General features: G+C 35.7%; 1 protein-coding gene across 4 annotated transcripts in view; it reads left to right on the top strand.

Moving 5' to 3' along the window:
• Positions 1-23844, top strand: part of LOC136035417 (prolyl 4-hydroxylase subunit alpha-1-like) — a 57815-nt gene that overhangs the window by 5075 nt on the left and 28896 nt on the right. Inside the window, exons 2-5 of one of the 4 annotated variants that reach the window (XM_065717213.1) lie at positions 2303-2435; positions 6301-6452; positions 9143-9304; positions 17340-17509. In XM_065717213.1, the coding sequence (XP_065573285.1) occupies positions 2419-2435; positions 6301-6452; positions 9143-9304; positions 17340-17509 (501 nt within the window). In that variant the 5' untranslated portion in view covers positions 2303-2418. Of the gene's footprint in view, positions 1-2167; positions 2436-6300; positions 6453-9142; positions 9305-17339; positions 17510-23844 lie in introns of those variants that run through there. The other 3 variants (XM_065717211.1, XM_065717212.1, XM_065717210.1) reach the window with 3 other exon arrangements.

The raw sequence follows: 23844 nt of genomic DNA, 5'->3' as shown, positions 1-23844 counted from the left end.
GACCGGCATTAAGCCTCTTGTTTTCCTTTTAAATCAATCTATTGATTCATAGAATTTTGCTAGAGCTCATACCATATGATCTCTTGGCTCTTAGCTCTTCTTGCCTTGTCACAAGTGCCATATGAGCTCTTAGCTCTTGTTAAGTTTTTTTTTTTTTAAAGAATAGAAACTCTATATTTCCTCATGACTAATGATCATACTTCAAAGAAAAGGAGGCTTCTTGATTAGATAACGTTAGGGCAGTGAGGATGCAGAACTGGACAAAAGTGAGGATATTGGCATTTAAGGCCCCCCTTTTAAAAAAAAAAATTAAGAGGACAGATTTTTAATGGGCTTTTTGTTTGGTTTTGAAGCATTGTAACTGCAAAATTTCCTTTTTTGCGTTTAAGCTAAGGGTGGATTAAACTGAATATGATGGTGAAAATGAATGGAAATTAAGCATAAAAAAATGCATGAAAGTAGACAACAAGATTAGAACTTAAATGATCAGTAATTAATCTTTATAATAAGGGGGTTGATACTTCCCAACATCTCACTGTCTACGCTACAGTGACTACTGTTTCCAATTGCTTCACATTTGAATCCTTTCCCTTAGGAGTAGTGTAATAAAAGTTTTGCAATAAAAGTGTGTCTAAACCTGTTAGCCGGTTTTAGCAATAGTATGGGCCGGCTGGTTGAATGCTTATGATCTTAGAAGTTTGGTGAAGATTTTGCATTTGTTTGTCCAGCCAAAAGAAGAGAACATTTATAAAGAAGATATTCGAGGAAGATCAGGGCTAGTTGGAATTCATTTAATTGCAACTTATTATATTGTGGTGAAGAGGACAGGGACTAATGAAAGATAGCAGACGGGTCCATAGTAGAGGGGTCCACAAAGTCCATAGTAGATGTAAATTGAAAAATACTTGAGGGGAGTCCAAAATTTTTGCAAGTGCCATTGAATAACGGATTTTTCCTTTTATTTTTTTCAAAGCAAAACCAGAAAATAATTCACCGTTAGAACAAATTCGGCGGCGCGCTGCCGACGGTATCGGTAGAACTTCAGCGTGCCGAAACCCTTGTGGCAGCGGTTTCGGCACGCTGAACAACCCGCCACCAGAGGCTATGTGATTTTGTGTCTTTTTATTATGTCAGAAGATCAGTTCTATTTTGTTTTCTTACCCCTTTCAGTGCCTAATATTTATCATTGTCGCCCATTTATAGGTTCCTGAGAGTAGTTAGAGAAGTTCGATATAGGGAGTAACCCATGTATTAATGAAATATCCTCTACGCGAGGAGATATTGTGAAGAGTACGGCTCAAGGGTCTGAGCCAGCTTGATGTGTATCTGAACGCCGTTGAATAATACTGGAGGGTTTATTCCCCCACTCTATCCCTTTGCGCAAGGAGCTGATGTAGTGTGAGAAAAGAGACACTTAAAGCAGATTCCCAAGAAAGAAATTTTCTCCTAATATAGACATTTTGGTCAGTTATAGGAACATAACCGCACGAAGTAATTTATTTAATTTTCTTATTTGGATAGCAAAGAAGAAGCCTCAGTACTTCTCTAGGCCTCTCCTCAATTAATTCCAATGCTGGTGGAAAAAAAATAGTGGTATCTCCATAGTTCCAATAGTTAGGATATTAAAAATTCTGAAATTCTTAGATTATTGGGGTTTTTCAGTCGTCAAAGACATGAGTGCAAGCGGAATTTTTTTAGGGTCAATTAAATACCTAGGTAAGCAACTAGAAAGTGGCAAAATTGCTAAACTTGTCAGCAAGGGATGTTAATCCCTCAAAAATCATGGAGGGGGTAAGAACATTTAAAAGAGCCCTCAACCTGTAAAGAATCGTATTTTTCTCTAAAAATGATACAATCTAGCCATTTTACGGATTATTGGCCCTCGGAAGGGAAAGTCAAATGTCGACCAGCCTCCTCCCTTCCCTGTATGTTCAATTGAAAGAGCAAATGCACTACCGTCTATAAAACCCCTTAATTTATGGAGATTATCTATCCTCACCCCTCCCAACCCGCATCTTTTATGAGCTTACATTAATGTTTAATACTAAATATGCAATATTCAATGCATATTAAAAGTCATAAAATCAATTTGTTAAATCAAACCATCTGTTGACCGGAAAATTTAATTGAGGGTAATGAGCTTTGAAGGCAGTTAAAAACTGACGCTGTTGTATCAAATATAAATATCCGTCTCGAAAACTATTGTATGGTTGATTTAAAATTGAATCTATGCGATGCTTAGAGTATGTAAACAAAATGTTTGGTGTTCCAATCCTTATTCCCATTTTATTGTGTTTTGGAGTAAATGTTAGCAGAGGAGAAATTTTTTCGGCCAATAGTCAACTTAAAGATGTCGTTTCTCTTGAAATAGAAATTGATGACATTCTTGAAAAATACTTGAACAAGCTGGAAGAAAATATGGTTAAGCTGAAAGAGTAAGTTCTTTATTCTATTAAAAGGCATTGTTTAATGTTAATAAAAATGTTTTTCCATGAAAAGTAAAGAGCAAATACAAAAAAGAAACCAGGCAAAAAATAAAATGCACAACATTTTAAACATAGAGTGATTGGAAATTATTATCAAGATTACCTCTGGCACCAAAACACCTTTGGAATTAATAAGAGCTGGTGGAATGTTCCACCAGCTCTTAATCCTGGGTCACAATTGCAGACTAACACGAGAGAAAATGTCTTTTGGATTGGGATCACTCCCTTCTAGGGTGCAGCCAAATTCATAGCTGCTAACCTCTACCAAATTTTTTTGAGATTCCATTGATAATTCTTCCTACACTTCTTTAATATTCTTCCATGCAACCCTTCTCACACTGAATTCAGTGGAGTATGGGCACATTGCACCATAGCAATAGCTTTTGACTTGATTTTGTTGAACTTGCAGTTTAATTCTGTCTATTAAAAAAAAGTGACTAGAGACGCTACGATGCTGAAAAACATTAAATTAAAAAACTTTTTTTTTTACCCGAAGGTAGGGAGCGACATTCAAACTTAAAACGAACAGAAATTATTCCGTATATGAAAGGGGCTGTCCCCTCCTCAACTCCCCACTCTTTACGCAATTTTTTTTTATTGTTTTAAAAGTAGAGTTGTGAGAAAGAGTCAAACTTTAGTGCAAAGAGCGAGGCGTTGAGGAGGGGACAGCCCCTTTCATATACGGAATAGTTTATGTTTGTTTTAAGTTTTAATGTCACTGGGGATCTGGTTACCCTCCAATTTTTTGGTCACTTAAAAAGGGCACTAGAACTTTTATTTTCCGTAAGAATGAACCCTCTTGCAACATTCTAGGACCACTGGGTTGGTACGATCACCCCCCCAAAAAAAAACCAAGTTAACACACATCAGTGATCTTTCTTCTGGCAAAAAAAACAAACAATAAAATTCCACATTTTTGCAGATAGGAGCTTGAAACCTGTATAGTAGGGTTCTCTAATACGCTGAATTTGAAGGTGTGATTTTCATTAAGATTCTTTGACTTTTAGGGGATGTTTCCCGTTTTTTCGAAAATGAGGCACCTTTTCTCAGGCTCGTAACTTTTGATGCGTAAGACTTCACTTGATGAAACTTATATATTTAAAATCAGCATAAAAAACCAATCCTTTTGATGTATCTATTGGTATCAAAATTCCGTTTTTTAGAGTTTCGGTTACTATTGAGCCTGGTCGCTTCTTACTCATAATTCGTTACCACAAACTATTTGATAGGCCTACCGTACCATTTTGACTAACAAAGTCAGAGTTGAACTGGTATTGTTAAGAGCTTTGAACATGTATCTTCTAGGGTTGGCAAACTTGAAATTAGGTAATACAAAATCTACTCATTTAGGTTGAAGGGATGGGATATATTTGGAGGGAGTTGAACTCATGATGAATGAGGGAGTTTCAAAGTTTTGTTTAGGGTGGGATGGTATCTTCTAGGGTTGGCAAACCTGAAATTAGGTAATACAAAATCTACTCATCTAGGTAGAAGGGATGGGATATATTTGGATGGAGTTGAACTCATGATGAATGAGGGAGTTTCAAAGTTTTGTTTAGGGTGGGATGGTATTCACAATATAATTCCATTTCCACACATTGTGAGAAAAAAAAAGCAATGCATTAGTCATATCGGCTACACCCTTGCAGGACCGCCTGACGCAGACACTAGTAACCCAGAGGGAACTTGAAATACAATTACAATAACAAATAAGTAAGGTTTGGTGGTAGAAATGAGGTATTTTTGTTCAGGGGCTTTAATGCTAGGATTGGTACAAACAGGGTTAGATGGTATCCGAGTTTAGGCTAATTTGGGGTAGGTTATGAAATTAGCAATGGTAATAGGCTGGTATAATGTTGCGGGTGCAGTAATCTAGGCAAAGACAAAAGGATATTTTGTCGTGAAATGGCCTACAAGTTAAAAATATACTCGCATCAGTTTTAGACCGCTAACCTTATTCATTTTATGATTGAAAATTGAAGACCGGCAGGATTGATACAGACCGCTAGAGCATATAGGCAAGGTTGGATCCAAGGGGCGGTTTTAGACCACATGTACCCCCCTTCCCCCATAGGAGCATTTTGTATTGTGGCTATACATAGGAGTGCTGTTATTAATATTAAAAGTAGAAGATCACCATCTTGTCGTATCTAGAGCTAACATAAATTTAAAATTGGAAAGGTTAACTAGTTTTTAGGTGGTTTAATCATTGGAAGACTCCTGGACGAGAATTTAATAGCGATGTTTCAAGGATACTTAGATATAATAATAGTAGACCCACTAATGCGGTGAAACGTGACCCACTAATGCGGTAAAGTGGAGTAACAAAAACGGAAGAAAAAAGAACGCATACAAAAAAAAAGACAAAAAACTATACTATGACAATATAAATTATAAAGAACCACAATTGCAAATCAGAAAGATCGCACGAGAGAATGAAAAGGACCTAACCGCCTGCAAACATCTTCTTTTAACTTAAAAGTGTAACTTATAATGTGACGTAAATATATCAGTTGCATTAAACGTTCGAATAATCATACAGTTTTTATACAAAAGAGACAGATACAAAAGATACTTACAATAACGGAAATAAAAACTTTAATATTCTGTATATGACTAGTATTAAAAAATGGGCACAAGAATGGAATGGTCACAATATGTTGAATCGTTTTAGCCAATGTCTTACGAGCATGTCGAATATGTGAAACTAAAGGCCAATCTTTGGATCAAACAGTTCGTGTTAACGAACTGTAAGTAAGGAGCGACCCGGGCCAATAGCAACCGAAACTCTAAAAAACGGTTTAGAAAAAGAATTTCGATACCAATAGATATATTAAAAGAATCGGCTTTTTGTGCTGATTTCAAATGTATAAATGTCATCAAGTTTTAGTCTTACCCATCAAAGGTTACGAGCCTGAGAAAATTGTCTCGATTTTCGAAAAAAGGAATTATGAAAAAGGGGAGGGGGTTACGCGGGAGGATCTTTCCATGGAGGAATTTATCATGGGGGTAGAGAATTTCCATGAAGGGGTGCTGGTTTTTCCAGCATTATTTAAAAAAAATATGAGAAATTACATAAAGAAAAAAGTTTTTCAACTGAAAATAAGGAGCAATATTAAAACTTAAGACGAACAGAAATTATTACGTGAATGAGGGGGTTTGTCCCCTCGTCAAACTGACTTTCAGTGCGAAATAGAAGAAATGCGTAAACTTCAGAAAGAAATGACATTTGTATTTATGATAGTCAGATGCCGTCAATTAAAAAATGGTATCTGATTTTTTCTAAAAATGGAATCTCCATAGATGGTTGAGCTATACATTGGTCGAAATCTGCAAAATGGTGGTATCTGCAAAAGATGAAAATCCTATAATGGAAGGAATGTTTCTGTATGTTATTCCCTTGAATCAGATCTCACATTTCCACTGGCATAACTTATGTTGTGTCTTTGTTTGTTCTTTTGTAAAACTTGTTTGTATTTTCATTCTTAATTCGCTTATTAATTGTGGCTGCTTTTGGAAAACTTTTTTTTTTGTATTTTTACTTCTTTGTGCTTTTTCATAAACTATAATAGAAATACTCCTAAAATTGATTCATAATAAAACTATTTAAAATCAATAAGAATAATAAGAATAAAATAAGAAAATAAGAATAAATAAGAAATAAGCAAACGTTGATTAAGAAAACATTTTCTAATCTTTTTGGGCTTAAAATGAGTCGCTATTTATTGAAGTCACAAAAATCTCTGAATAATTTATGATCACTTTTTAATTGTTATTATTATTATTACTACTGATTTTTCTCAAAATGCTTTAGGTTTTTGGCCAACAAACCACCATGGCATAGAAACTCCAGTAGAAGGCAAGACTTAGAAGAGGGTAACCCAATCCTAGCATACCATATAATCAAACGTCTGACTGTCGACTTGAATACGCTGGAACAAAATTTAGAAAAGAATGACTGGAGAGGTATTTTTAATGACTTAATGGATAGGGAAGAAAAATAGTCGGTGCAATTGCAGGAGAGGAGGGGGCAGGAAATCTATTGGTGTAACAAAATATGTACCGTTTAAAACAAAGCTGTTGGACTCAAACTTTTGAAGTTTGAAGTTTTGAAGCATTTTATAACTTTTTTTTTATAAAATGCAAGTGCAGTCACGAATTTAATTAACTGCTTGTTTTTCATGGAAACAATAAATCATATTAAACTTAATCCATAAATTGAAATTTACTTTCAAGCACAAATGCACATAAGTTGTAATGGAAATTTCACAGTTAAACAGCAAATTGCGTTGAAGATCCGAAAGGACCCTTCACAATGTTTTTTGGCGTTACGTTCTCCCCTTCACTCTAAGTAATGAAAGGCTTAATAAGCATGCGTAAGACATTACATTAACGTAATTGTAAGACAGAATGAAACGCAGGAATCTTGAAGGCAAAAGTTGAACAAATTTCACCATCCCACGTTCACATTTAAAAGAATTTTTTTTCGAGAAATAATAATTGAGTTGCAGAAGTTGGACAATATTTATATTACATGAAGAATCCTGTTTTCAGGGTAAAAAACGGGAAAAAATAGAGGAAAATTAATGAGATTAAACATTAGAAACGGACTGAAATTTTTTGCTTGTGAAAAATGTTTGGAATTGAACAACATCCTTTTTTTGACAATTGGGCTTCACAAGGATAGCTACTGCAGCTATAAGCAAATCAGTTTAATTAACACTGCTGTTGGTGCCATGTTTCTCTGTTTCAAAGCTTCTGCAAAAGATGATAGTGCTCAATATCTATGGTGACTACGAACTTAGGTTGTGAAAAAATAGTGTTCCAGTGAGAAGGGAACAGTTTCGATGTGAAGGGAGATAAACGTAAGAGTTGTAACATAAAGCGTAAACAGTTTTAGCATTGAACATAGCGTAGTCTACTGTCTTCAATGTGAACGGTCGTAAATATTTAACATGCTCCTTTTGTTTAAATATTTTAGCTTTATGGACTACTTTTTGTTCAGAAATTTTAGCTTATCGAGCCAAAGTTTTCTAACATGAGCCCTTCGCTTTTGAGACCGTCAGCCGACACTGAGACTCGCGAAATAACATTTATAGTATCGAAAGACATTAAGGACAATTAGGATTTATCTTGTCGTTGATCTTTCAAAGCCGGAAATAAGAAATTCTTAAGCTTTGTATCAAGTTCTTATTTGTTAAGAGGGCAAATTAGTTTGTGCAATCGTTACGAATCCAAGGCTTTTGCCGCATCTTTGTACTCTGTTGGATGCTCATGGTCTGTGGGCCGCCTTTTCGTTGTTATCCAGTGATTCAGAAGATAATAACTAATAAAGTAAAGGAATTAATATATAAAAGAGCAAAAGGTAGGTAAAGCCAAATCATGTTCCATCACTGACTCAATCACAAAACTCCAACTTGATAAAAAAAAACAGATACTAAGATATCAATTTTGCATAGAAACACCCTGCACCGTGAGAGGCTTGAAAATCGTCTCTAAATCTCATCAACTTCGATGACGACCGATCAACTTCGAATTCGATCGGTCGATCAACGATCCTCCGATCAACTCATAAACTTCGAATATGACCGATTAAAGGATAGTTTGCTTTCTACAATTCTGTTTTTTTTATTCTAAGTCCTTTGAACTCTCTTTGACTTATTTTCGGAGATAAAATTTTGAAGTCGATTTTATATTGGTATATAGGTACTTATCTCTTTTAGTCAGCTCATTGAAGTTCATGGTCTGATGGAACCGGTTTCTTTCTGTATTTTAGTTAGTACCCGGTGATAATCAGCTTAGCGTGAGAGAGTGTAAAAATGTTACTGTGAATGTTCGAAATTCGTCAACACAGCAAAACTATATATAACGGACAGTTGCGAAAAGTCCTATTCTCTACATTAAAGGTTTTTGAAACATAGTAACCTAAGTCACTCTTCATGACTCCGCCCTCGCGCACGGGCTATCTCAAATGCTATGAAGCGAACCGATTGAAAGCCCGGTGGTTACTGAACACAGTCTATAAAGATGTTATATAGGCTGCAGGCTATATGCTGTGTCTATATAGGCTGTGCAACTGAATCACAGCCTGTATAGACACATCTAAACTAAGATAATCTAACCTAACTAGCTTTTATCATCATAGCTCGCACAAGACTGAAAAAGCTGACAGGCAAAGCTAATTGAATCCAAGAAGAGAAAAAGGATTTTGGACTTTCACTGGTGATTGTCAACATTAACTACATTTCGAACATTTACGGTAAAATATACACTACAATGTAGGCATATTTTAATCAGAAATTTTAGTTGGTATTTTGTTAGGTTAGATTAGGCTAGGTTAGAAATCACTTAATATAATGCGTTCTAGAGGGCCTGATTTCTATAATTCTCTGTTGCAGTTTCAATAATTTTGTTACTAAAGTGTTTTATTTTCATCATACTTAGGTGTATTTAATTAGGATTAACCTAAATTCACTTCTTGAGTATCGTGGCTATAAGAGATAAGTACCTTTCATTTTGTTACTTAAAAATTTGGTTTCCTACACAAGTGTGTAAACTCCTTCGTTAATCATTCCCTAATGCTTGGGCTCCATAACGCGAGCTCTTAGGTTGCCAAATAAAAGGCATATTATGTCTTGATTTAATATTTTTTTCAGTTGTATCGCGGAAAATCGAAAGAGCGAAATTAAAGGGAGCAATCCCTTTAGAACAAGATTTACATGGAGCAGCTCAAGCATTAATTAGGATTCAGGATGTATATGATTTGGATATCTGGGCACTTTCCCAGGGGAAACTATTGCACGTTGAAACAAAATCAGGTAATTTTTAATATTTATATCTAAAAAATTTGACTTTTGGAGATTCAGTGAAATTGGTGAACTGTTTATGGCACAAATGTATTGATGAATGACCTTCAATTTTCAAAATTCATTTGAGAGAAAATGAATTTTATTATCCAGAAAAGAATTGAACAGATAACCTAGTGATAAACTTTGTTTAAACTAAGTGTTTAAAAGACTGATAAGAACAAAATTAAATCTTTTGAAGCAAGATCGTATTCATGGATCTTATAATCTTCAAAAGTACCTCGAGAAAAAAATGAGGAGGCTTGCTCCTCTTTATTTCAAAACTAAAGTGTATTTGATACAAAGCACAAATATATAAAAATATCCACAGATTTAAACAATAAACCGTTTTCTCTTCAGATTATCGTACAGATCTAACAAATGGCTTTTCAGATAGTATCGCCAGACCTTCCACTGATATGTTCAGCTGAATTAGAAGGCTTGGTAAATTCTCCAGCTGTTAAAAGGAGGGGTTTTATAACACCCATTTAAAACAAATCTGACAATTCTAGTTTTGCCAACATACAAGCTGTTGCACTTACGTTTGTCTTTTCTTTGAAACTCTAGAAAAGACTTTAGTGGGATTTAGCCAAAGCTAAAGCTGTCCTTAGTATTGATACCTGACATGGGTTTGTCATGAACCCACATGACAATTGTCAACATGGGCTATATATGCACCACCCATTAATTTTCTTACTATTAGTCGTAACCAAGATTCCTATAGTAAATTTCAAACAGATCAAGGGAGTGAATTTGTCAATCCATATTTAGAAAATTCTACTAAGATACAGTACAGAGTTGTATCATAGTCAAAGCCCAATCAAGGCTGCATTGGCTGAACGATTGATTAGAACCATTCGACTTCTCATTTCCAGATATTGCATCCTCAAAATACTACTGCCTTTATTCATGATTACTCCCAGTCCAATATTAGTCCTATTGAAGTTCATCACGGTGGCTATAAGCTTGATATTTTTCTGGAACGATATTCTTCCAATGAAAGTAGAATAAAAGGCAAATTCTCTGTGGGTGATACATGTCGAATCAGTCGTACAAGCAATATATTTGAAAAAGAACTTCTGCTCTACTGGGCTTTAAAGTGTAAAAAGTACTAGTGACCACAGCCGTGGCTTATTGACTACGAGATAGCGAAGATGATTAGATTTTGGGGAGGCTTTATGACTATGAATTGCAAAAAGTGAAAGAGAGTGGTTTCATTAAATTGAAGAAGTACGAAAAACTCGATCACTGGGTGGTAAGAAACAGTTTCTAAGAGCTAAAGAGGGTACAGTGTATGTCCTGCATAGAACGACTCATTCGCGCTATTTGAATAGTGACCTTGGTGTCTACAAAATTATAGATTAGTTTCAAAGTCTAGATTTTGATTGCGTGGGGTTTAGCTACCTATTGATAGGCTACTAAATCAGTCATATGAAGAGTTGTCTTAGGAAGGGAAGAGATGATCTTAGCAATGTAAAGGTAAGTGTAAAGCAATGTAAGGTAAAACGAAATTAGTCTTCACACGGAATAATTTTCCTAGGATCGACTGATCCACCGGTATAAATAGAAGAACAGATCGACGAAGTGATGGAAAACGAAGTGAAACAGAAATGGGGTACAGTTTTGAAGAACTCGAAAATTAAAATCCTATAGAGAATATTAAGGCAGTGCATGAGAGCTAATTGTTTTCTAAGTAGAGCAGACTCAACAGTTTAGACAATGAGCAATCGGTTTGTTTTTTGTTTTACAAATAGTTGTTTGGCCGCTTCATAAAGATAAAAATAATAATTTGGTAAATTGTTAAAGCAGACGTCAGGAACTTTCAACATCAAAGGAAAGGATTTTTGCAAATTTTGAGTTGCTGCCTAAACGTGTCTCGATGCATCAACATCACTCGTCTGTAGAGTAGTGAGGTATCTAAATCCTGCGTTATCTGAAGGAAAAATATTAATTTGTCAGTATGATCATGTTATCCTACTTTCGGTATGGCGAAGATCGCTAATGAGCGTTTATTTGATTTATATCGTTTTATGTTCGTGGCTACTATACTGGCTTTTAGTACATGTTGCCTTGTCGTATTATAACATGTAATATAACATGCAGTTTTAAATAACAAAGAAATACGTAAATATCTACATTCGTGAAAGATAAACCAGAAGACTCTAAATGACAGTCTATGGATCAAAATCAATCCAGACTTTTCTAACCTAATTAAAGAGAGAAATATTATATGCCTTTTAAATTTATTTTAGAACATGCAAAACAAACAGAGAATAGGGCTTTAAGATATATACCATTTCACTTCTATTTTTGTTTAGGCATTTTTTGACTGAAAGTAAGGAGCGACACTAAAACTTAAAACGAAAAGAAATTACTTCGTCTATGAAAGGGGCTGCTCCCTCCTCAACGCCCCACTCTTTACGCTAAAGTTTGACACTTTCTCTCAACTCTACTTTTTAAAAAAGTAAAAAACTTTAGCGTAAAGAGTGGGGCGTTGAGGAGGGAGCAGCCCCTTTCATATACGAAGTAATTTCTGTTCTTTTTAAGTTTTAATGTCGCTCCTTACTTTCAGTTAAAAAAAACTGGTTTGTTTATTTAATTTATGAACGTTTTTGAATTAATCCATGTTTTGATTTTGGCTCTCCGCAGATGAATGATTAAAACGAAATTTGCATATTTACTTTTTTGGCTAAATGGCTTTCTCATAACTTTGATCGAATGATTTTGAGAAAAAAGGAGCGGGGGAGGAGGCCTAGTTGCCCCATCAACTTTTGGGTTACTTAAAAAGGCAACTAGAACTTCTAATTTTTTACGAACTTTTTTATTAGTAAAAGATACACGTAACTTACGAATTAGCTTACGTAACAAACTTATGTATTCGTATGTTTTTATTACGTATATGAAATTGTTTACCCCCTCGTCATACCTCCCTCTTTACACTAAAGCCTAAATTTTGTCCCAGCTCCTTAAGAATGACCGCTGAATCACAAAGGTCGTAGGATAAATAGTTGAAATTACTAAAATTACTTTAGCGTAAAGAGCAAGGTATTAGGAGGAGGTGAATCCCTCATATGCGTAATAATTTCTGTTCGTTTTAAGTTTTAATATTGCTCCTTACTTTCAGTTTAAAAACTTTCATATTTATTTTTTCATTGTTTTTTTTTTAATAATGCTAGAAAATCCTGTGCTCCCTTCATGAAGTTTTCTTCCCCCATGACAGATTCCTCCATGGAAAAGCTCCCTGAACATATATCCCTCTTCTCAACAACTTCCCCCCAACCGAAACATCCCCCTGAAAACGTGTGTAGACTTCCCAATAACTATATGTAAGCACTAGTCAAAGTTTGTAACTTGTAACCCCTCCCACGGGGACTGTGGGGGAGTAAGTCGTCCTTAAAGACATAGTTATAAGGCTTTCAGACTATGCTGAATAAAATGGCTATCTCAGAATTTTGATCCGATGACTTTGGGAAAATAATTGGCGTGGGAGGTGGCCTAGGTGCCTTCCAATTGTTTTGGTCACTTAAAAAGGGTACTGGAACTTTTCATTTCCGTTAGAATGAGCGCTATCGCAACATTCTAGGTCCACTGGGTCGATGTGATCATCCCCGGGGGAAAAAAACAAATAAACACGCATCCGTGAACTGTCCTCTGGCAAAAAATACAAAATTCCACATTTTTGTAGATAGAAGCTTGAAACTTCTTCAGTAGGGTTTTCTGATACGCTGAATGTGATGGTGCCTCTCAACATTTCCCCCCCCAAATTGATGCAAAAAGAATTTTGAGATGGCCATTTTATTGAAAATAGTTCAAATATCAAATAACAAGAAGTTCAGGGTCGACACTTCGCCCAAGAGCCCAGTGCCGGGTTTTTGAATTTATGCCCCGGGGGCATGTAAGGTTTTTGTGTTAGAGGTGGTCGTGTGAAGTTCAGAGGTGCCTCATTTGATTGGAAACTGAAAGTTCTAGTTACCATATTAAGAGTCAAAAGAGATAGTAGGAGATTTAACCCCCACCCCACCCCTACACCCTGTTTTCCTGAAGTGCATCCGGTGGATTTGAGATAGCCATTTCCTTTGAAATAGTCAAACGATCAAATAATAAATTTCGGGTCAACATATCCACCAGAGCACGGGTGAACTAAGGGTTATATTTTGTGCCCCGGGGGCATATAAGGTTTTTTGGGAGAGGTGGTTGTATGAACTTTGGGGGCGATTCAAATAATTAGAAATTCCAAGTTCTAGCTCCCTTTTTAAGAGTCAAAATCCGATGGCAACTACCCCCTCACCAACCCTATTTTCCCCTAGTGCGTTCGATCAAATTTTTTTATATAGCCATTTTGTTCGAAATTGACCAAAAATCATGTAACAAAATTCCAGGGATAACACAGCCTCACCCCCAAAAAACAAAAACAAAAGGTAAGTGTTTCTAGTTATATCCCAGGAGTATATAAGTTTCTTATGGAAGGGATGGTAGTATAAACTTTAAAGGGAGCTCATTCGAATTTAAATCGGAATTTCTAGTGAATTTTTAAGAGTCATAGGTGTTCGGAGGGCAACTAGCCCCCTCCCAAAGGCCTTTTTCCCCCAAACGCATCCAATCAAAACTTTGAGATAGCCATTTCGTTCAAAATAGTTCAAAGATAAAATAAAAAAAAACTCCGGATATGACACAGCCCCCCAGAACCAGTACGTAAGTGTTTTAAGTTATGTATGGTAGGCATATAAAGTTTTTTGTAAGGGGTGGTCGTATAAACTTTAGAGGTGGTTCATTTGATTGGAAATTGAAAGTTCTAGTTCCCTTTTTAAGAGTCAAAAAGGACCGGAGGGCTACTGTTCCTCTTGCATTTTTACCCCAAATCCAACCAATCGAGTTTTTTAGATAGCCATTTTGTTAAAGTAAGTCAAAAGATCGGATAACAAAAGTTCCAGGGTCAACACAGCCCCCCAAGCCCCGGGGCAAGTTTTTATCCTAAATCTGATGACATATAAAGTTCTCATGTGGGGGTTTTGAAAATAGTTGAAACGTCAAATAAACCCAACCCCACTCAAAATATTTATGAACGATATTTTATTCGAAAACTTAAGCGAGCTGATTTGTGGTTTTATCTATATCGCCCAACCCCCCTCCCCCCAAAAAAACCTTGACCAAAAAAAAATCAACCCTGTCTCCGTAGCCCGACGCCCCCTCAAAAACGTATGGGAGCTGATTCCTCGTCCTCCATGGCCCAATACCCCTCCCTTCCCCAAAAAATTATCAATAATAAATTCTGGGAACTGACCCCTGGCCCTCCCTCCGAGGACAGACCCCTCCCCCAACCAAAAAAACTTATTAACAATATATTATTCCAAAATTTATAGGAATTCAATTTAATTTAATTAGCTCTTTCCAAAACTGCTCCTGACACCTATATTCTTCACTACAAACAAGAGTATCTCTACTCCCCGTTTCCTTAACAGTAAAAGCATAATGCCTACACTATGTATTTAGCGCTTTACTAAAACGAATTAAATTACAAATATTTTTTGTACTTGTCACAACATTGAATTAAAATGAAAACTCAGTGAAACCAGACCAGAATTTACGAATAGGCCCACAATACCTTGCGGCTTTCACTATTCCTGGAATTTTTGAGGAATTCCACCAAGATCCTGCGAAAACGCAGCGGCAAAAACCCTTGGACCTAGAAGCGTCAAAGCTTTAATTCTGGCCCTGGGTGAAACAAAATCTTGAGCTGGTGAGCTTACAGCAATTGATCGTATCAAATATTTAATAGGAAATATCAAATATTCAGTTTAATTTCATTAGTTCTTGCCAAAACTTTTAATTTCACATTGTAATAAAAAATTATTTTGAAATTGGCAATTTGAAAAACTCTGGCAAGGTTTTTTAATCTCTGGAAATGAATATCAAATCACATAAGAAATCATCAATTCATTCACACAGAAATTAGCTTAAAAAAATTCCCTAAACAAAAGTTTTCTAAAAAAAAAACTAAATGCCATATTAAGCTTAACTCAAGATTGAAACGTCCAGAAATTACTATTAAAGAATAAATAAAACCCAAAACGAACAGAATTAAATCACCAATCATTGCAAAAAAAAACATACAACAGGTACTAACATAAATGAATAGATAAATCTTAAAACAAGTAAAGCTTAAGCCGAATATGCAAATCAAGCTTAAAACGAACAAAAATATTTTGCTATTGAACTATAGATGAGACCCGAAATGAACAGAAATTAAATAAACAATACAATAACAAATATACTGAGCACTAATATAAATGGGTAAATAAATCTTAAAACGAATGAAACTTAAATTGAATATGAAAATCAAGCTTGAAACGAACATAAATCTCTACAAACAAGAGCTTGGATTTGCTTCTCTCACGCTAAAAATCTAAAACCTATTGCGTCATTGGCGCTTTAGTGAAAACGAACTATGTTACAAACATTATCTTTTGTACTTATTATAACATTGACAATAAATATTAAAATTACAGTAAAACTAAATTTTGATTTGATGAGGTCTCAGCAATTAGCATCATCAAATCTTCAGTTTGATTTTATTAGTTCTTTCCAAGACTGTTCAAGACAAATACAGCTTCACTACAAACAAGAGTTTGGATGCTGTCCCTTCCCTAATCGTAAAAGTCTACAGCCTAATGAGTCATTGATGCTTCACTGAAAGCGAATTATAATATAAAAATTTTGTTTTACAGTTATAACAGCATTGAAAATGCAAATAAAATTACAGTGAAACAAAATCTCGAACTGTTGATCTTGAAACAATTAATAGCATTATATATCAAATATTCAATTTGATTTTATTTATACTTTCCAAGACTGCTCAAAACACATATAGTCAAACAGTTCGTGGTAACGAACTATAGAAAGGAGCGGCCCGGCTCAATAGTAATTGAAACTCCTAAAAAACGGAGTTTTGATACTAATAGTTAAATCAATGGAATCACATTTTAATGCTGATTTTAAATATATAAGTTTCATTAATTTTAGTCATACCCATCAAAAGTTACGAGCCTGAGAATATTTGCCTTATTTAGAAAATAGGGGGAAACACCCACTAAAAGTCAAAGAATCTTAACGAAAATTATACCCTACTGCAAAATTTCAAGCTCCTATCTACAAAAATATGGAGTTTTGTATTTTTTGCCAGAAGACAGATTACGGATGCGTGTTTATTTTTTTTATTTATTTTTTTTCCCATGGGTGATTGTATTGACCCGGTGGTCACTTAAAATTGCAGCTTATCTCCCTCCCACGCTAATTTTTTTCCTAAATTCGTCTGATCGAAATTTTGAGATAGCCATTCTGTTCGGTGTAGTCGAAAACTTATTAACTATTTCTTTGGAGACGGCTTAATCCCCCTCAGCTCCTGGGGGAGGGGCTGCAAGTTACAAACTTTATATTATGAAGTGAACAAACGTTTTCAGGGGGACTCTTTCGCTTTGGGGTGAGGGTGCGTCTAGGGAAGGGGGTTACGTGGGAGGATCTTCTTATGGAGGAATTTATCCTGAGGGAAGAGAATTTCCATGAAGGTGGTGCAGGATTTTCTAGGATTATTGAAAAAAAAAACATTGAGAAAATAAATATTTTTGTTTTATCTGGAAGTAATGAGCAGCATTAAAACTTAAAACGAACATAAAATATTACGTATATAAGGGTGTTCGTCTCCTCCACAATATCTTGCTCTTTACGCTAAAGCATTTTTAGTAATTTCAACTGTTTATTCTACGGTCTTTGTGATTCAGGGGTCATCGGCCCAGTGAAGCTCAGTTTCCTAGCACTAGTAATTAATAGCTTAAGCGATATGAATAAAAACAAAAGCAAAATCAAATATTTTTTTTTGTTGGTGAGCAAATGAAGTACAAAGCGGAATCGCTTTGAAAGAAAAGGGAAAACTTTACCAGTCACGATTCTTAAAAAATACCGAATTTCGATATTGATTTTTCACTAGTTTAAATATTCTCTCTTTTCCTTTTAGCCCTTACTGCTTCAGATTGTCTGTATCTTGGAAAATACGCCTATAATGCACAACTTTACACCCGTGCCATTGAATGGTTTGAACAGGCGCTAAATCTTTCAATGACAACGAATAATCCAAGGAGCACAACAGATCTCGCTCAGAACTTGCTTTTGCTGGCTGAAAGAGAGGTATATACAGCTTATCTTTTAGATAAACTATCTTCGAAAGTTTCTCTTTTTTAATCGATTAATTTAATAGCAAATAAGTACCTATTGTACTATATGAGATAGATGGGGCATGCCTTTACAGATATTTTAGGCATTTGAGACGTGCTTCAAGAATCTTTGAGTAATGAGGATTCTTATGAAGCTATTTTCTGCGTCTCCTTAAATTTCATCGTATTACAGGTGCAACATACTGGTTTTGTATTTTTTTTTCCTATGCTTCCGGATTCATTTTACTGCTAAAAAACGGTAAGGACCTATCTCTGAAGTTTTTACTGAAAGCGTGGACCTCAGGTTGAATTGATGAGTATGACCAAGGCCACCAAGAGCCATGGACAGGCCTTGGGCTTACCACTTCTTACTCTCCCTTCATCCTTCAAGGCGTCCTCAAATTGAAAGTAAATTTCTTCGTAGAAAAAAGTTCACTAAAAGGCCTATTTGGAATGTTTTGGTTTTTCTAAAAACAATGCTTTCTTTTGAAATAAGTAATAAACTTATCGTTTTGCACAGGGCTATTTCCAGGCACTAGGATGGGGGGGGGGGGGGAGAACGAGGGATATAGTTATACTGGAAGTGATTTTCGAAATTTTCAATATTGGTGTTAGACATGGCAGAAAATCAGTTATCCCCTCTTCTGAACTAGACACTATTATAAAACAATTGTTGCTTCATTGCATCCAGAAAAATATATCAGTTTGATTTTCAGAGTCATTTCCAGTTTCAATACATTTCAGACATCCCCCCCCCCCAAGGTCTGGATATAGCCTTAGGATTGCAGTCAAAAGGAATGTACAGGACGTACAAAGAAACATAGCAAGTTGAAATTTGATGAACCCAATGCAGTTTTAAGGTTACCCCAGGGATAACTAAATCTCAAATCACTGCGCTCTATAATGAGAAGCAGGATAAATTAACCTCATTGTTCAATGGCTGATGCTGATATGCGCCTTAAGCCCAAGATGTCTCGAGGCATAGATGGACTTCACACCCTTTATATTAAAAGCGGTGGTCCTGTGCATTTAGGACATCTCACTCTACCGCTGCAGATGATTTTTGCACAGGGCATTGTTCCGTCAATATTCTGCATGGGAGATATTTCTTCATTTCCAAAAAGGCAAAAAAGCTCCAATCAATGCTTATCTTTCAGACCCATAGCTGTTTCAACCAGTTTATGCAATCTTATGAACTACTGTTTAAAAAAGAGCTCGATGAAAAAAGTTACACGCCTCCACATCAATTTGGCTCTCAACATGGCATTGCATGTGCAGACACCCTTGCATTTGTTGCTAATGCTCTATTTGATGCTTCTTCTACAGGCAGTTCACTCGCCTTTGCGAGTCATGATGTTCGCCAAGCCTTTGACTCCCTGATCCATCCTTTTAAGCTTTTAAGGGCTATTAAAAGAGAAGTAAATCCGTCTTAAAAACTCTCTTAAGCAAAACGGAATAGCAAGGCCACTGGATAGAACTATACCAGTTAAGAGAAGAGCCATGCAAGAAGCCATTGCCTCACCTTGTTATTTCGATGATTATATCCGCGAAGCTCAGGATCAGTGTAAGATGCCTTGCGTTCTCTCTGGCCTCGATATCTCCTCAGTCACTTATGCTGATGAAATTTTTATATTAGCCGAACTTCGGACAAAATTTCTGAAACTTTCCCAAAACTGCAAGCAGAATATTTAAAATCTGGTCTGGAATTCTATACCGCAAAGTCCGACATCGTGCTTTAACTAGAAAGGCCCACTTCCTCATGAAACTGTACTTGGGAATTTTAAGATCTGCTTGTCTGAAAAAATCGCTTTATTTTGGTATTCGCATTGGAAATACCATTTCTCATACTCTTCATCTCCTAACAAAAGTCACGAAATGCCACATGTCGGCGGCCTATGCTTCCATAGTCTCTGCTAAGCTTCATTTCAATCGCTGTTATGTCGCAACGCTGTTGCTCTCTCCCACATCCTGTACATTGCACCCTTTTGGAAGATTCTTACAAATGTTGATAAATAGAAAGTCTGCTCTACTTTTTTCTGTTTCACAAAATACCTACTGAGACATCCGATTTGGACACGCCATTTAAAACTCACGAACAGTTTTTACATAGCAGATCCTACTATAACTGTTGTTGAACTTCATGAGAAACACAACAAGATTTTAAGACATAATTGGAGCCAACTTCTTGATTATAGTTACCTTGTCACAGTAAGTGATATTTTGCTTTTGATTTTTTTTTCCTCTTTGCAGTGCTCCGTCATTTTCCTTTTGTACAAAGATGGGTTTTCGATAAATAATAGTAATAATAATTGGATTCGAAAAAATGTGTCAGTACATTGTTAATTTAAGAAACTAACTACTGGAGCTTTCGGAAAAGGGAGAAATGAGTAACACCAGGTTCGAGGATGCTTTACAATACATTATTGTGTATAATCTTGTTTCAAGAACTTATTTTAATACTGACGAATAGAAAATTATCAGAATCTGAAGAATCTTTGATCTGAAATCATAGACCAGGTGAATATAAATCGTATTGTATTCCCTTTTAGATCATATTGGCAGTGTTAAAACATCTTTTTGCATGAACCTCTGTCAATGTTGTCGTTATTAAATGTGCATTTAATCTGTCATATGTCAGACACTTACGCAAAAATATATTTTATAGGACTCACCCTTAGAAAAGGGCAAGAAAATAAAACAAAACTTTCGTTTTTGAAACGAAAAAACCGAACAGAGTAAAAACGAAATCGAGCCAGGTTTCATTACATGAAACCCGGAAATCATCAAGGAAATCATAATATTTGTTAACTTAGATTAGGGCCAAGAGTTGTTTATGTAAATGCTTGATCAAATAAACAAGAGAAGCTTTTTGAGGAGGGTTGACCCTTTAAGGAGATACCACTTTGATTGAAAACAAGTAACAGGCTAATGTATGAAAAATATAAGATGTAATAGAAAAAGTGCAACAGTTAAGAGACTTTGGGTGTTGTTGGAGGGGGAGGGGTAGAGGTTGGATTCCAAGGCATTCCCTAGCTACGGGCCTGGTGAGAGCTATTTTCGCGTCAGTTTTTAAAATTTTATTTCTAATACTATTTTACTTTTCAAAAATAAAATTAAAGGTACAATCTTTGAGCTTTCTGCCAAACTAAAAAAAAAAAAAAAAGAAAAAAAAAGTACAAACCACTGGGTCTCATCCTAGATTTGTTTTTGCCGACCATCTCCCCTGCTGTCGGTGGTCCTGACTTATGATATTACTCGCACTAAAACCACATGCAATTTCTGATTGGGTTAAAAACTATGCCTAAAAGTGTGTTAGCTGTATATGATTTATAGATTTAATATCAGACAGGACTATCCATAGTGTTTATGCCAAACTGATCTTTCTTTGATCCAGGTTTCTGCATTCGAATGGAAAGCTCGGTTCAAGAAAGCAAGTAAGTGGGTTCCAGTTTCAAATTTAAGTTAGACAAAAATCTAAGAATGCTTAACGTATGCAATATATGGGTCCATCACCAATATATTTTGTTAGAATAATCAGTAGACCGGAAGGGGGTGGTAAATTTTTTCAAAATCAAGGGGGGTAGGCTAATATTTTTTTTAAATTTTTATAATCCCAAAAAAGGGTTTTTTCCATTGAAAAGACCAAAAAAGTTTTTATCTATTTTTAGGGGGGAGGGGAAAATTAACATGGGAGGGCAAATTTGGATTCAGCTTTGAAAACCAAATACTTAAACTTTACAAGTTAATAAAGGAGAAGAATCTAAATTAATGGACGCTTAAAGTGTGCCAATAACTCCTTCGCCATCTCCCCACTCTGTCTATTATCTATTTTTTAGCAGAGAAGTAAACATGTTGCGCATTGTCTGAACCAGAATCACGTGAATAATTTCAACATGCATGATTATATCATCCAAATGGGTCCATGTCCTCTCCAGCAATTTTTGACAGCTACCGTTTACAGCCTGGATGCTAGAGTGCTTCGAAGTTTCGTTGATCAGGGATTTCTCATAAGATAAACCTAATGTTGTCAGCGAATTCTTACAATTTTTTCCAAGCAAGGAATGTGTCTTTTTAATTCGAAACAGTTCTAGAATGAACGAAGCTATTTTAATTTGAAGTGTGGAATTTAACCTCATATCCTGTCTAGTGACGGCACATCTAAGGACGTAGAGAGTATAAAAATTTATATATCCAAGAATATCTGTTAAAAAAGATATAATAACGTAATTTCAAAGGTACGCAATGTTTAATACCGGGTAAGAAATGCTACTATTGCATCCCCTACTGATTTTCCTCTCTGTTTTAAATTGCATGAAGGGGACGTGCTGACACTACACCACAAGCATTTTAAGTGAACCTTTATGTAGAGGTTTCAAGCTCCTATCAACAGAAATATGGAATTTTGCATTTTTATTTTGTCAGAAGAAAGATCACGGATGTCTGTTTATTTGTTGTTTTTATTTATTATTTATTTTTCACAGGTGTAATCCTATCAAACCAATGGTTCTATAATTTCGGGAGATGACTCATACCAAAGGAAATGAAAAGTTATGGCCCCCTTTTTAAGTGACCAAAACGATTGGGGGCAACTAGTCCCCCTCCCACACCACTTTTTTCCTCGAAGACATCTGATCTAAATTTTAAGATATCCATTTGATTGAGTATAGGTGAAAGACCCAATAACTATGCCTTTTGGGATGACATACTTCTCCCCCCGTTGTCCGTATGGAAAAGGATGATGTAACTTGCCCGTTGTTTACATATAGTAATTGTTATAGAGAAATATACGGATTTTTCTCCTGTAGATGGGATTTTCTGTGTGTGGGGGGGATTTTCCATGGTAGAAATATCCCTATTGATGAAAGTCTCCGGGTGGAATCTTCAGGGGAAATTCCGCTTGGGGGTGGGAGGGAAGTTCCTGGCATGATTTTAACAACGGTCAGACACTAAATAAGGAAAAAAACTCAGCTGAAACGCAGGAGCAATATTAAGATGTAGAACGAACAGAAATTATACCTTATGTGACGGTGGACACCCCTTACTTCTTTTCCCAAAAGATTTTCAAAAACACTTTTTGTTGGGGTATTTTTTTATTGGAAAATATTTTTTTTTGGTATTTTCATTGTAAAAATAAAAAAACAATAAATTTGCCCCCTAAATATTGAAAATACAATTTCCCTCCTAATTTTCATAAGTTTAAGCCATTGGTTGCTCCAAACAAATCAAAACAAAACTTGTTTCTTGCATTTACGAAATATGTGGTAATATTGAATTAACTATTCAAGAAACCACTCAGATTTTAAGTGGAACCGAAACAGAGTTGAAAAAAAGCTTGGTAAGGGCTAACACGCAGGCAACAATATCGTTTACTTTAAATATACTGCCTAAATTAATTTACTTCACTTAAAAAGAGTAATATCTAAATAATAAACTTTTTTTATTAATTGTTACTAACTAAAAACAAGAGCTAAGAGCTCGTAAGGCACTTGTGACGAGGTCGGAAGAGCCAAGAGCTCATATGGCATGAGCTCTAGCAAAGTTTTAAGAATCAATAGATTGCTTTAAAAGGAAAATCAGAGGCTAAATGCCGGTCGAGATTAAAAGTAAGAGCTCTGAGTCACGAGGTCCTTCTAAATGTCAAGATCCATAAAGATTCGATCACCAAATCGTAAGTTAAAAATATCTCTATTTTTTTTAATTTTTCCGCTCCCTTCAGCCCCCCAGATGGTCAAATCAGGAAAAAAGACTTTATCAAGTCAAGTTGTGCAGCTCCCTGACATAACTACCAATTTTCATCGTCCTAGCACGTTCAGAAGCACCGAACTCGCCAAAGCACTGAATCCCACCCCCTAATTCCCTCAAAGAGAGCGGATCCAGACCGGTTACCTCAATCACGAATCTACGTCATTTTTAAGTGTTTTCCAAGATTTCCAGTTTCCCGCTCCAACTCTCCCCAATCTCAACAGATCTGGTCGCGATTTGAAATAAGAGCTCTGAGACATAAGTTCCTTCTAAATATCAAATTTCATTAAGATCCAGTCACCCATTCTTAAGTTAAAAATACCTAAATTTTTCTAATCTTTCCAAATTAACAACCCGCAGCTCCCCCAAAGAGTACAAATTCGTCCCAATTATGTGAATCACGTATCTATAACATGTGCTTATTCTTTCCATCAAGTTTCATCCCGATCTCCAAGATTTCTGGTTTTCCCCCTCCAACTCTCCCAACGCCACTGGATCTGTTCGGGATTTAAAATGAGAGTTCTAAAGCACAAGATCCTTCTAAATATCAAATTTCATTAAGATCTG

Source organism: Artemia franciscana, chromosome 14, assembly GCF_032884065.1.
Source record: "Artemia franciscana chromosome 14, ASM3288406v1, whole genome shotgun sequence".
In the NCBI taxonomy this organism is placed as follows: domain Eukaryota; kingdom Metazoa; phylum Arthropoda; class Branchiopoda; order Anostraca; family Artemiidae; genus Artemia; species Artemia franciscana.
Note: the sequence above shows the minus strand (reverse complement) of the source record. Positions and strands in the feature narration are given on the sequence as shown.